Source organism: Euleptes europaea, chromosome 1 (assembly GCF_029931775.1).
Source record: "Euleptes europaea isolate rEulEur1 chromosome 1, rEulEur1.hap1, whole genome shotgun sequence".
In the NCBI taxonomy this organism is placed as follows: domain Eukaryota; kingdom Metazoa; phylum Chordata; class Lepidosauria; order Squamata; family Sphaerodactylidae; genus Euleptes; species Euleptes europaea.
This window is the reverse complement of record NC_079312.1, coordinates 115,426,147-115,439,846: the sequence shown is the minus strand read 5'-3', so window position 1 is coordinate 115,439,846 and position 13,700 is coordinate 115,426,147. Positions and strand designations below refer to the sequence as shown.

General features: G+C 46.0%; 1 protein-coding gene across 2 annotated transcripts in view; it reads left to right on the top strand.

Annotated features, from left to right (window-relative positions):
- Positions 1-12,958, top strand: part of PKN1 (protein kinase N1) — a 75,102-nt gene extending 62,144 nt beyond the window's left edge. Inside the window, exons 9-22 of one of the 2 annotated variants that reach the window (XM_056860862.1) lie at positions 335-478; positions 2,371-2,446; positions 4,647-4,809; positions 5,845-5,932; positions 6,057-6,142; positions 7,250-7,325; positions 7,841-7,932; positions 9,719-9,895; positions 10,175-10,237; positions 10,537-10,613; positions 10,835-10,977; positions 11,506-11,613; positions 11,927-12,007; positions 12,746-12,958. In XM_056860862.1, coding sequence (XP_056716840.1) covers positions 335-478; positions 2,371-2,446; positions 4,647-4,809; positions 5,845-5,932; positions 6,057-6,142; positions 7,250-7,325; positions 7,841-7,932; positions 9,719-9,895; positions 10,175-10,237; positions 10,537-10,613; positions 10,835-10,977; positions 11,506-11,613; positions 11,927-12,007; positions 12,746-12,949 — 1,578 coding nt within the window. In that variant the 3' untranslated portion in view covers positions 12,950-12,958. Of the gene's footprint in view, positions 1-334; positions 479-2,370; positions 2,447-4,646; positions 4,810-5,844; positions 5,933-6,056; positions 6,143-7,246; positions 7,326-7,840; positions 7,933-9,718; positions 9,896-10,174; positions 10,238-10,536; positions 10,614-10,834; positions 10,978-11,505; positions 11,614-11,926; positions 12,008-12,745 lie in introns of both variants that reach the window. The other variant, XM_056860854.1, reaches the window with a different exon arrangement.
- The last annotated feature ends 742 nt before the right edge of the window (positions 12,959-13,700 follow it).

Sequence of the window (13,700 nt, the reverse complement as noted above, 5' to 3'; positions counted from 1 at the left end):
GCAAAGAGAGTAGTCATACTCAACCCCTTATTTGCTGTCAAAGTCCTCAAACATAACTCCAAAGTTACGAAGGGACATCAAATGTCAAATACTGATCGAACAGGGGAAATTGTTCGTTATGCATGGATCCTCAAGACATAACTCACCTGAGAATGTATTCACTGGCACTGAGCCTTCAAGAACTCTGTTCTTCAGGCATATAATAAAGGAACTGTTGGCACACTGTGGTGGACAGTTGTGGGGTGGGACTTCGTATGGCAGATGAGGGTACAGTTTAGAGGCATTACCTACTTGCCACTTTCTGACAAACGGTTTCACTTCATATCCGCACCAGGCAAGAGAACTGGAGATAGGAGTATACTGGCGTGATTACCGCAGCCTCTGTGCCCTGAAATACCTCAAGCTAGAAGACTTCCTCGACAACCAACGTCATGAAATCCACCTGGAGTTGGAGCCACAAGGAACTCTCTTGGCAGAGGTAACAAATAATTTAAGTCCTTCTGGGTAGATTGAGGGCCTTAAGATGGAGGAGCTGTATGTCTGGACATTTGGAAGGTCAGTGAATGTGAACAGGGGAAGATGTGAAAAAGTATAATATCTGATCAGTTCTGCAGCAGTAAGAAATTAGCTTGCACAGATGTAATTTGGGATATAACTTTTTGCCAGAATTTGGGATATGGCTTTTTACCAGAAGGTACAGGACCAGTTGGTTGAGTTTTGTAGCCTGTAGAGAAGTTCTTTGCATATTACTGCACAATAAGCATCGGGCATTGTAGCAGAGTTTAAAATGAAATTGATTATATAATATATAATCACAGTAGTGGATCTATACCCAGCCTTATTCTGTGGGTTTTTTAGATCTGCACAGGTGCCAAGTTCAGAATTAGATGTAAGATTATAACTACCATTTGAAAGTAGTTGGTTATATTCTCCAGTCTGCCTCTCCTTCTGCTCCTCACCTTAATAAGGAAAAAATTTATAGTCATGTTCCAAGGAGAGAAGGTGGTGATACAGCATCCCAGTCTTTTTTGTGCTTCAGTTGGGAAGATGGAGGAAATATGTATAAGCGCAAGTGGTTAAAGGGTTCAGATTTACTCTTGCTCAGTTATATCCCTGAAAGCCAGTTCTTCTTGATGAATGACTGAAATACTTCTGTTAAGTTTTGACCCAGTGGAATAAACTTCAGGGTTACGTCTGTGTGCCTGGTATAATAATGGCCTTTGATGAAGGTGTAAGAAAGCTAAACTTGTTACGATACACATAAGTTACAAATAATGAGTTTGTATTTACTGTGGCGCTGGTAATCAGATTTAAACAAAGAATGTGTGCAGACAAGGTTTAAAACAGTGAGAGCTTCAAGTCAAATGGTGTCAATTAAAAAGCTAGAGCCAAGCAAAACAAAGATTAAAATATGTTGATTATAATTGCAAGGTAGAACATATAAAGGTAGCTTGTTTTGGATGCCTTTAAACTTTCCTGCACTCTGGATAAAATGCCAGCTTCATGGTTTTGAGCCTTTTCAAATGTGGAGAGGAGTAAATCCGCACCCTTTGGCCCAGGGAAAATTATACAATGGCTACCATTTCCCCCTCCCCATCTGTATAGTAGCAGTATCTCACATTTTTAAGACCCTTGTGTGTTCTTTTAGTTGTTTGGATTGTGTGCATGGATTTTTTCCCCCAGTGAACATAGCAATGTCTGTCTCCAATAGCCGAGGCAGCCGGTAAGCCGGGACCCCCGCTTCCTGCCCCCACTCCTTTCCCACCCCCGCGGATCCGCAAACCCGGATCCCCCCAGAGGAATCCGATGCTTATGGTTAACATAGGCCTTGAGATACTACCCAGGAGACAATTGAAATGCTGAAGTCAATACAACCCAGCTTCTGTTGTATTGAGTTAATTGGATGAAACAACAAGCTCTGACCCTTATGGGCCACTAGATATAGTGCTATCTAGAGTTGTTAGGGGTTCCAGGTTTTAGCACGCAGTTTAGCAAGCAAAATTGGCAGTTCCTTGTTATGTCAGATTTTGATGTCAAAAGCCAGAGATCAGGCTTGAAGGTCTGCTTCCCTAAAAGGGGCTAGCTTTTTGGGAAGCGGAGAGAGCAGTGAGCAAACCCATTCTAGGCCTAGAAAGGAAGAATTGTGCCTTTGTTGCTGGACCCTGGTGAAAACAGAATTCATCCTTCTAGATGAAAGTCTGGTCAGTCTTGCTTCTACAAGAAGCCGCTGTCTATATCTGGGCCCACCTTGCAACTTACACAACAGCCTCTGACTTGAGGCCCCTTTTATATTGTAATAATATTGGTGAAATGGCTTGCCCAGCCTGCAGTCCAGTATCTCCCAACTTGCATTACTCTCTCTTGCGGCAGGTTACTTTCTTCAACCCTGTTATCGAACGCATTCCCAAGCTCCAGCGACAGAAGAAAATCTTCTCCAAGCAGCAAGGTAAGGAATAGGACTGTCTAGAGGGCAGCTGCACTCACCCCACTACCAAGTCTTATCTGGTCTACTTGGTTGCTTCCTTTACCCAGAGGGTGGCTCTATACCACAAGAGAGAGATGTGTATGTATATTGCTCTACATGCCACACTATGCTCCCCAGATAGAATCATAGAGTTGGAAGGGATCACCAGGGTCATCTAGTCCAACCCCCTGCACAATGCAGGAAATTAACAACTACTTCCCCCCATATCCCCAGTGAGCCCAACCCTCCCCCGCCATGCTGGATCCCACAATCAAAGCACTCCCGACAGATGGCCATCTAGCCTCTGCTTAAAGACCTCCAAAGACGGGGATCACTTACGCAGATGTAGTTTGCCATCACAAGCAGCATTAATCTTTTTTTTATATACTGAACTTCTCTCTCTGGCCGTCTGGGAATCAGAGCTTTGACTTTCAAGGAGCCGATGTTCCCCAGCCAAACTGGAGGGAGGGGAGACTTTAGTTCAGTACTTGTTTCTTTCCAGTTGCATCTTGTTGTAGCATACAGTGGAGTGTTGCGGCTCCCTGGGATGGTTTTAACAAAAGACTTCCTCCAGATTGATTGAGCCAATTTTAAAACATTGCATTTCTGTAGATAGAAGAGACACAAGAAAACAAAGTTGGCAAACAGATCCAATGAAAATAAAACAGTTTTTCTGCCCGAAGGAATGCTGGCGAGCAGCCCTAGCTTATGTGCACCTTCATTGCAACATGGGGGTAGTCTTCCGTGGGTTTTCAGTTGCTGAACGCTGACTGACAGGCAGAATCTCACACTTCCCTCCTCTTATTTTAGGAGTGTAGGTGGAAAAGAGATTGTGCCTTGACCAGTCTGAAAGCAGGCATTATATTAATTTTCCCAGCGTGACTACTAAGATCGATGAAATAGCTTTCCCAGGATCCTGAGCATTTGTACTTTGTGCAGTTTAGGATGAGATCCAAAATTTGTGTGAGATGTGCAACAGGGGTCACCTGGGCCAGTTACAGCTGGATTGCCCATTAATTAACAATGGTTAGTCCTATTGTCATCAGAGGATGTACGCCTCAAGAGTGCTTTTTGCAGAAGAGAGGTGGTAAAGCCCTACTTTGCTACATGAACTTCTGTGAGAAAGGGAGGCTATAAAAGAAGTCAATAAATATGACAAGCTGCAAATAAGGGAATTGAAGTATTGTGTTCCTTTGGTCCCCACCAACTGGAATTCATAAAGTGGAAGAGATGCATTTCTCTCCATTACATACACAGTAGCCCCGAAAAACTTCAGCAGTGCTGTGACTGTCCGTGCAGGGTGGCCTGGCATTGCATTTGCGAGTCATATCTTAGGATGGTAGAACAAAGGAGAAAGTGCAGAAATGCAAAGAATTGTCTGATGAAACCGAATGGACATACGCTCAATGAATGAACTGAACAATCAGAAAATGGTGATTCCTGGTTAACCAACTAGTGTGGAATGGGCCAAAGTTTTAAAAATTGGATTGAAATCATGAATTTCTGACAATAGGTTAGGATAGCAAGCAAGAGAGAGAAGTTAGCTATAGAACTGTGGTACTGTAGTGTAGACTAGTGTCATGTTTGGTGAACGATAGGTTTGGGCGGTATTTTTGTTGAGGATTAGGAGGGGTGAAACTCGTGGCATTCTGTTATGCATGAATCTTGCTTCTATTTTGAAAGAGAAAGGGTATCTGTGTGCTGGGAGAACAGCAGCTGTCCTAAGGCCACTTCCTACTCAGAGTTACTGCAGGTTAAGGCCATTTAAATCAATGCATTTGTAGCTGAGGTGAGGTCACAGTCCTTGTTCTTAGTCATTGCGGCATGCTAGCTCTAAGGCGATTGCGTCTCATATGACAAATCTTCTAGCAGAGCAGATGTTTGCATTTGTGTACACAGTATTCTCATATTTGGAATGGCAGTGAGGTTTTGTGGGGAAACAGTCTAATTATTAGTCTTGGATCTTTCAAAAGCGAAGCCATTCATGACTATATGAGTAACTGTTTGCATTAATGAAATGTGAGGACTTGCCTTCAGCATTGGCTAATGTGCCTTGTGCATTCCAGCTGCCACCTTTAACTTGTGATTCCTGATCCTTTGCTTGTTGGCAGCCTGGGTTATCACAGCGCATTAACTGATATGACTTGTTACCTCCCCCCCCGCCCTGTCTTGTCCTTCTCAGGGAAGGCTTTCCTGCGTGCCCGGCAGATGAACATTGATATTGCCACATGGGTACGGTTCCTGCGACGCGTCATCCCCACGGCCAACACCACGGGCACATATAGCCCCTCAACACAGATGACCCCAACATCTGGCCCAGAGGGTAGGCACAGTCTCAACTCTGGGTGAGTGTCCTCTATTATCGGCCAGCAGAAAATTGGCACTGCAAAGAATCCCAGCTTCTGTTACGAGCTCCTGTATTTTGAGTTACTACTTTTCCTTTTACTGTCAAGGTCTAGGAAAGAAAGGTTTGGGGGTATGAGAGGCAATACTTTTGTGGGGCAGTATTGATGCAAATACCCCATCTGTTCATGTTTTACAGGCTTTTAGCCAAAATTACCACCATTTTCACCATCGTTGTAATGGCTGTAATGTAACCTGTTATTTTCAAACAGAGGCTAAGAATATAAGAATCTTGCTTTTTTTTTTCCAATTCATGATATATATATATATATATATACACACACACACACACACACACACACACACACACACACACACACACACATATATACATTTGGTAAAATTCGGATTCAGATCTAATGGACCTGAATTGTTTTAGTTAACCCAGATATTCCCGAACCTCCATAACGGGAAAAAATTAGCATCTATCATACCTGAATCCAAATTTTACACTTCCATCCCCATTTCTCCTCTTTCCCCCCATTTAACTTTACTCCAGGTATGCAGCTGTGGCGGGTGTAGAGCTGCCTCCGAGCCCCCTGTGGAGCCTGGAGGCAGAGTGGCGGCTGCCTGGGCAGAGCTGCTAGTTGGGCTGAGCCAAGGCCAGTTCGCAGCTCTGTTCTGTCCACCGCTGCCTCCATTTAAATTGTTGCCGTTGTGGGGGGGGAGACCCGAAAAATACTGAAAAGGTATTTTGGGGGGTTGGTTGGTTCAGCTTTAGCCAAATGCACACCCCTAGTCGCATCTTTCTCTCTCTGAGCAAGCACTGGCCTTTCCCCAAGGCACCGACATTTTCCTGCAGTTCATATGCGGCCCTTCCAGGAAGCTGTCTACATCTGGTATGGGATGCTGCGGTGCCTGCACGCTCTGGGGACATGGACCTGGGCACTGCTTGCCAAACCCCACCTTCTCACCAGGCAGCAGTTCTTACATTGGCTTTGCCTGGATTCTCCAGATTGGCATTTTTCCCTCCCCAGGGACATTGCCATTGAGAAGCTGAGCTTGGAAGGGGACAGCGCGCAAGTGGACCAGGATGACAATGAATTACCCAGTAAGGTCTTGTTGGTAAGTGTCTGTCTTTGGTTCGGTTGACCAGGAGTTCTTGTTTCCTGTGGCATAATCTCCAGAATGTTGCTTTCAGCTGTCGTCTCCAGGTCTCTCTGAATTGTTCATCTGTTTGTTTCTTCAGACTTCACGGGTGGGGGATGAGATTCCTTTCCAGGTGGAGCTGGGCCCAGGAGGCGAGGCCAGAGGGTCTGACAGTACTTTTCACAGGTAGGGAATATGCACCCCACCCCCCTACATGTACACCGGCATTCAGGTCCTTGCTGTTTTCCTTGTGTCACTTACCCGTTGTAGTTACATTTCCTCACGGTGTCCTAGATTTGCCCCCTTCATCTGAACTGGTCTGCTCTCATTATGTTGCTGCCTGCTCCCAATAGATCATGCCCATAGCCCTGGAGACTTGCTGGATTGAATTGAGGACAGTTACATCCCTAAACGAAATACCCAGTCTCCCAGGAAATCAGTCTAAATTGCAACATTTGCACAGTTCTCCCTCATCTGTCCTTCAAGAAATGGCTTCAGTTTTGGAGATAACACGCACAATATACTTTGTTGCTTGGAAAACACATTTGTTTCTCCAGGGTAACAGTGCTGTGGTGATTTGCTGCGCTTCCTGTAATGTGTATGTGCAAATATCACAAGCGTTTTAGGGATATTGGCTTTGACTCCACAGTGCCCATACTATGTTACACTGCGTCTGCAAATGGGATTCTCGTGGGAAGCTGAAGTTGTTAAAGCTGAAGGCAAAATGAGGAGAAACTATTTGTCAGTCCCCACTTTGTCTTTGTTTGTCCTCCCCCCTCGGCTCCAGGGTATTTCAAGCGGTTTGAATGGCATGCATATTTTTAGGGAGGCGGAAATCTGGGGTTTGTTATTTAATTCTGGTTTTAACTGAAGATGTTTTTAACTATTATTGTTGGCCACCTTGAACCATGAGGAAAGGCGGGGTATACGGAAATAAATTGCTACATGCATCCAGAGTCCACTTTCTTCTGAAGCTGTGTGGGGCAAACGATGGTGGCCATGGCTCAGTTCAACATACTTTCCACTCACCCCACACAGGCCCTTTTATCATATTGGATGCATGAAAAAATCCTTGTCTTACTCAGCCTGTATACAAGAATAATGTTTCGGCCAGTTTGCCTACCTGTGTAGGGAGCATATAGTAGAAACCCATTATGCCTCTAGAGTGGCCATTAATTTGTCCCTCTTGATCTCACGTATGTCGATGTTGGTTATGATGACCTGTTCTTCTGCCTGGCTGATCTCAGTCTTGAGTGGTGGGAAATGTCCATGATTTGCACTTTCTCTCAGCAGCAACCTCAGAAAAACGCCTCTCACTATGGATGATTTTCAATTTGTAGCTGTTCTTGGTCGTGGCCATTTTGGCAAAGTAAGTACTGCATGTCCACCCACAGGCTCATTTTCTCTCCCCTGTGCTTCCAGGCACCTGTCTACCAGTTGCAGAATGGGACAGAGGACCAAATTGCCTCTTCTGCTTGAGCCTACTTTGGTCTTTGAGAGCCAGCATGATGTAGTGATTAAGAGCGGTGGTTTGGAGTGCTGGACTCTGATCTGGAGAGCCAGGTTCAATCCCCCACTCCTCCACATGAGCGGCGGAAGCTAATCTTGTGTACTGGATTTGTTTCCCAACTCCTACACATGAAGCCAGCTGGGTGACCTTGGGCTAGTCACAGCTCTTAGAGTTCTCTCAGCCCCACCTACCTCACAGGGTGTCTGTTGTGGGGAGGGGAAGGGAAGGTGATTGTAAGCTGGTAGAGAAAGTTGGCATATAAAAACCAACTCTTCTCCTTCTTTGAGCTGAGATATCCCGAAGACCCTTATTGCGCTTAACTGAAGGCTTTACTACCGCTGACCTTGTCTTGCTGGTGTTCATCTTGGATGTAGGTGCTGCTGTCTGAGCTGCGCCGGACAGGGGAGCTTTTCGCTATCAAAGCCTTGAAGAAGGGCGACATTGTCGCGAGGGATGAAGTGGAGAGGTGAGTCTGTCTAGCAGTCAGGAAAGGTAGTGCTTCTGGGGGTGGCTGGGGATCTGTTACCCTTTTTCGATTGTTTGATATTTCTGGTGCAGCACTAGTGTTTAATTTGGGGTACAAGCTAAGGTAATATTGGGCTTGTGTAGTGTTCTTTTGATAAGACTACACCTGCACACGCACTTAACATATGCAAGGGGAGGAGAATATGTGTGCAAGCAGGTTGAAAAAAAGCATACTATTACTAGGGCTCAAAGCAGACGTGGCTCCAGTCAGATAGGTGTAGGACCTCCAAGGCTGCCGTCATTTCCTGCATCCCATCACCCCACTGGCTCCCACCGGCTCCACTTCAACTCCTCCCTTCACTCCTGTCCTTGATCCTTCCAGCCATGTGCATACCAGCCACATGTTTCCAGTAGTACAATGCCTCCTCATATAAATGAGGATAAAACTGCATGTAGATTGGACAAGGCATTGGGAACTGTGTGTAGTTGCTGACAAGGCTTTTTTGGCTTCGGCCCCCAACCTGGTGGGACTCTCTGTCTAATGAGACCTGCGCCCTGCAGGACCTGGTTTAGTTCTGGAGGGCCTGCAAGACAGAGATGTTCCGCCCGGCCTATGAACACACAAAGCTGCCTTATACTGAATCATCAAAGTCAGTATTGTCTACTCAGACTGGCAGGGTCTCAGGCAGAGGTGTTTCACATCACCTGCTTGCCTTGTCCCTTTAACTGGAGTTGCCGGGGATTGAATCTGGGACCTTCTGCATGCCAAGCAGATGCTCTACCACTGAGCCACAGCCCCTCCCCTTGGTTGAGGGCAGTGAGAGTATCCATCTGGAGCTGACCTCCTTTCCCCTCTTCCCCCTTCTTTTTCTTCTCCCTTTTCCTGGTCATCCCCTCCTGTCTTTTCCCTCCCCTTGTGTTGATCTTGTCCATCTCCTTCCCCTTGAGGTCTGACGTCAAACTGAATGGTGGGGTGACAGCCACAGTAATGACATCTTTCCTTGAAGGAAAAATAAATATGGCGCCATTTATAGACAAATCTATTAATTTCAGCATTGTGTTTTAAATGTTTTTTAAAATTGTGTTTATGTATGTATGCTTGTGATGTTAAAATTACAAATATATAATTTTTTATATGGTGCACAGTAAAGTTAAAAACACAGGGCCTATGTAGTAGGCTAGTAATTCACAATAAATAAATACATAAAACACATACACAATTGATGTATAACCGTACAATGACCAAAGTAGGGCCAAACTAGGACCAGACACTTTTTGGCCTCATATAGGCCTTCCTCAGTGGTCATACATGAAATTAGAACAATACATGAAATTAGAACAATCTAATTTCATAATGCAAGGTGGAAAATACATACAAGCCCTTTTTGTCTTATGTGGCTTCTTGTAAAAATATTTATTCCATGTATACTAGAAAATGGCTCACATCTCCCACCTTGTATTTCATGCCAGGCTTCTAAGGATTTATATTCATCAATCAGTGTGTTAGGTCACCCTGGTACAAATAAAATTTCTGTTCTCTACTCTATGTATATTTTGCATTTCACTCACTGAGTAAGAAGGCTGTCTGGACCAAGTAGGTCTCTGCTTCTAAATATGTGTGATAGGAGTGAGATGGAGCCTGTGCCCTTCCAGTCTGTGTATGTGAGGCTTAGAGTATATGTGTCTATAGAGTTCCAGAGGAGGTCATGTAAAAGTAATGGTTCACATGGGTGGGTTCAAGTCAGCTTATGGCTACCCTTGTCCTGACATGGTCTTCTCCTTACCAGCCTGATGTGTGAGAAACGGATATTTGAGACTGTGACCCGTGCCCGGCACCCCTTCCTGGTGAACCTCTTTGCCTGTTTCCAGACACCCCAGCATGTCTGTTTTGTAATGGAATACACAGCCGGTGGAGACCTTATGATGCACATCCACACAGATGTATTCACCGAGCCACGTGCTACGTAAGTTCTGTGTTTGGGGAGGGATCTGCATATACCCGCAGAATGAAGCGGGGCAAGAGTTTTTCCAAGAGCATCTTGCTCGGTGCGATTTTATGCCGCTCTTCTTCAGCACGCAACGAGGAGATCTAGTTTCCTGCCCTTTTCTCTTCACCCACTGTGTCACACCTCCCTCCCAGGTTCCACTTCCCTGGAGCCTTTACACCGTAGTAACGGATGCCTTCCAGGGTAGGTTTGGGCACTGCTTCTTGTTGAAAAAAATCTCTCTGTTGCCTTCTGCAGATTTTATGCTGCTTGTGTTGTCCTAGGGCTGCAGTTCCTTCATGAACACAAAATCGTATACAGGTAAGTGACACCCAGCGGGGGCCATTGTCCTAGTAATTTCCTTCCCTTCCACTGTCGTTTCTGCATCCTTGCACTTCTTAATGCTCTGCACTAGTTTCTCTGCCCTTTTCGCTAGGGGTGGTGGGCTATCAGAATGAACATTGCTCGTCCTATTTCTCTTGTGGAAGACCACATAATGGTCATTATGACAGCATCTCGACACTAAAAACGTAAATTCAAGATTCACTCTGCTGCGCTTCCATTAAGGCAGTTACTAATAGATTCTCCAGAATTCTGCCTCAGGTTCTCTTATTTTACAGGGACCTGAAGCTGGATAACTTATTGCTGGACAAGGAAGGTTTTGTGAAGATAGCAGACTTTGGCCTCTGCAAGGAAGGTGATTGTTTAGGATGGAATAGATGTCGCCACAGTAGGCCAAGGATCCCCTAAATCCAAGTGCAAATAAAATACACCCTGCAGAAGTGAAAGTGAGCTAGCAGCCATCCTGCTGAGCATTCAAACGATCTGCAGTTGCCCCCGAGAAGGGGCAGGGTGTTTGAACAGGGATGCGGGTGAATGAACCATGTTTGTAACAGTCGCTTTGTTCTGTGCTGCCAGGGATGGGCTATGCTGACCGCACCAGCACGTTCTGTGGGACACCAGAGTTTCTGGCTCCTGAAGTTCTGACAGACACTTCGTACACGCGAGCAGTGGACTGGTGGGGCCTGGGTGTATTAATATATGAAATGCTTGTAGGGGAGGTAAGTCCCGCCTGTGTAGCCAAGGAAAAGGACACAGGGGTGTGTCAGAGAATAGGGTTGGATACTTGGCAGGGAGGCATAGGCAGGGCTGGATATCTATATCCTGTTTGAGAAAATAAAAAAGAGGGCATTTTGGAGAATATTACGTACACAAGTGCCATCAAGTCGCAACCAGCTTGTTGGTGACCCCAGCAAAGGGCTTTCGAGGCAAGCGAGAAGCAGAGGTGGTTTGCCAGTGCCTTTCCTCTGCAGTGTCTTCCTTGGTGGTCTCCCATCTTGGGCATATTAAGCTAGGTTTATTCCATGCAAGAAGCTGGTTTTACAGTTGGCTGGAATGGATAGAGTTGGCTTAGAGGGGATGTGTGTGATGATGTGGGAAGTGCTGTTTTCAGCGGAAGATTATGTGAGACTTTAAAGGGGGCCTGGCATAGAAAAGTGAGGGTAATAGAAATCCAGTCTGAGGGAGATTAACAAGCCTGGCTTAAGTATTGCCTCCATCATCTTACCCTGTCTCCATTGACCTTATAGTCCCCGTTTCCTGGAGATGATGAAGAAGAAGTGTTTGACAGCATTGTGAATGATGAAGTGCGCTATCCCCGCTTCCTTTCTACGGAAGCCATTGGTGTCATGCGTAGGGTGAGTCTGGGTGCTCTTTTTTGCATAGCCGAAGAATAGCCAGAGCCAAAAACTAGGATTACCGAGACATTCATAATAAGGGAGTTCAAGCTCTGTAGAACAGGGGGACGATTTGGGATCTTATCCAGAGATGGCGCATTCAGTCGGACCCCTTCTTTGTTTTGCACCAGGCCTGGATGATACAGGAAGGGACAGATAGAACCATGTAGAGCAGATGCCACAGGGCTGGGCCGAGGATGGGTATAGGTTAACGGCACATTTGTTTGCCCATATGGTGATCTGATACTGATGGTCTTTATTCAACTTTATTCAGTTGCTGCGGCGGAACCCAGAACGGCGCTTGGGTTCCAGTGAGCGTGATGCTGAAGATGTGAAGAAACAGCCATTCTTCAGGGTCAGTAGGAGTCCATCCATACTTTACTTCTACTCTTCTTTCTTGATATCCTGGCAAAGGGCTGCCCAGTTTCTTAGCAACTCAGAAGTTACTACTTGGACCTATGCAGTGCTCTATTACAACCCCTGACTAGCACTAGGAGATTCTGCGAAAGCCATGTCTTCCCTTAAGGCTGAAGACAGGCTTATGTCACACTATATCTGTAAGATTTACTGAGGCATTAGTATGTGAAGCCGTTTACATTCTCACAAAGTACTCTGTAAATATTAGCCATTATTATTAGCCAGAGGCATTCCTGCATGAATACCTTACAATTGCTTCTGAAGGGAAGCAATTCTGAAAAGGGTACCCCTTGCTGATCCTACTGGCCTATATCACTGCATGTACCATGTTTGCATGTACTGTGAATACATGAAGCTGCCATATACTGAATCAGACCCTTGGTCCATCAAAGTCAGTATTGTCTACTTAGACCCGCAGCGGCTCTCCAGTCTCAGTCAGGGGTCTTTCACATCACCTACCTTCCTAGTCCCTTTAACTGGAGAAGCCGGGGATTGAACCTGGGACCTTCTGCATGCCAAGCAGATGCTCTACCACTGAGCCATGGCCCCTCCCCCTATGTTTACAAATTTTTCCAGCACCTACCTTGTAGCCTCTCTTGCAGATGCACCATGCTTCAAGCTAAGTATTCTTTGATTCTTACTGGGTGGGGGATTCCCTTTCCCTGTATCTCTGCAGAGCATCGAGTGGGAAGCCCTGCTGGCCCGCAAGATCAAGCCACCATTTGTGCCAGTCATCAAGGGCCGGGAAGACATCAGCAACTTTGATGAGGAGTTCACCGCTGAGGCGCCTGTGCTGACCCCGCCCCGTGAGCTACGGCCCCTCACCCAAAAGGACCAGGATGCCTTCAAGGACTTTGACTATGTTTCTAATGCCTGCTAGCTCTGGGAGTTGTGGGGGGCGCACAAGGAGATCCCCAGCAACACTGCCAGCCTTATAGGGCAGGACTCTGCTACGTCAGTGACTCAGACGCTTGCTAGCCCTGCCTGCTAGCTCCAGGGGTGGGGCTGGGAAAGCCCAGCAACACTGCCAGCCTGGTGGGGTAGGGTATTGTTCACCACCATATGCCAGCTCTGCAAATAGGTAGGGAAAGCCCCAGAAATATTTCTTCATGCTACAAGACACGACATTACTCATGCAGACACTTGGACATCCACTAGCTCTGCAAGGAGGGGGCAAAGGACAGGTGGCCAGCCCCGTCTAACAGGTAATATTGACCCAGAATCTTCAGCAAAGGAGTCTTGACGAAAACGCCTTTTCGCCATTGGTTCCAAGGCTTCCTACTAAACCAAGCAGAAATAATTTTCCATAGTAAGAGACCCATAGGCGTTGGAGCCAGGGAAGTCAGAGAGCCATTCCCCTAACCCCCAACACACACATCTGGGAGCCTCTGGTGTGTATAAACGATGTTGCGAAGAAATAGCTTGCCCTGCTAGTGCTGTTGTCGAACGCTTTTTATTTAAATCCAAAAGGAAAACCCTTTTCTCCTTTGTCTGCATCCTTGTCTCGTATCTGCCTGTAAAAGTCCTCCAACCTATCTGTAGATTCATACCGGCCATTTAGAAATGACTGATTGAACTCATGCTCCATTTCCATCCTGTATCGTGGCTTGCTCTCTGAGACTTTCTCTAAG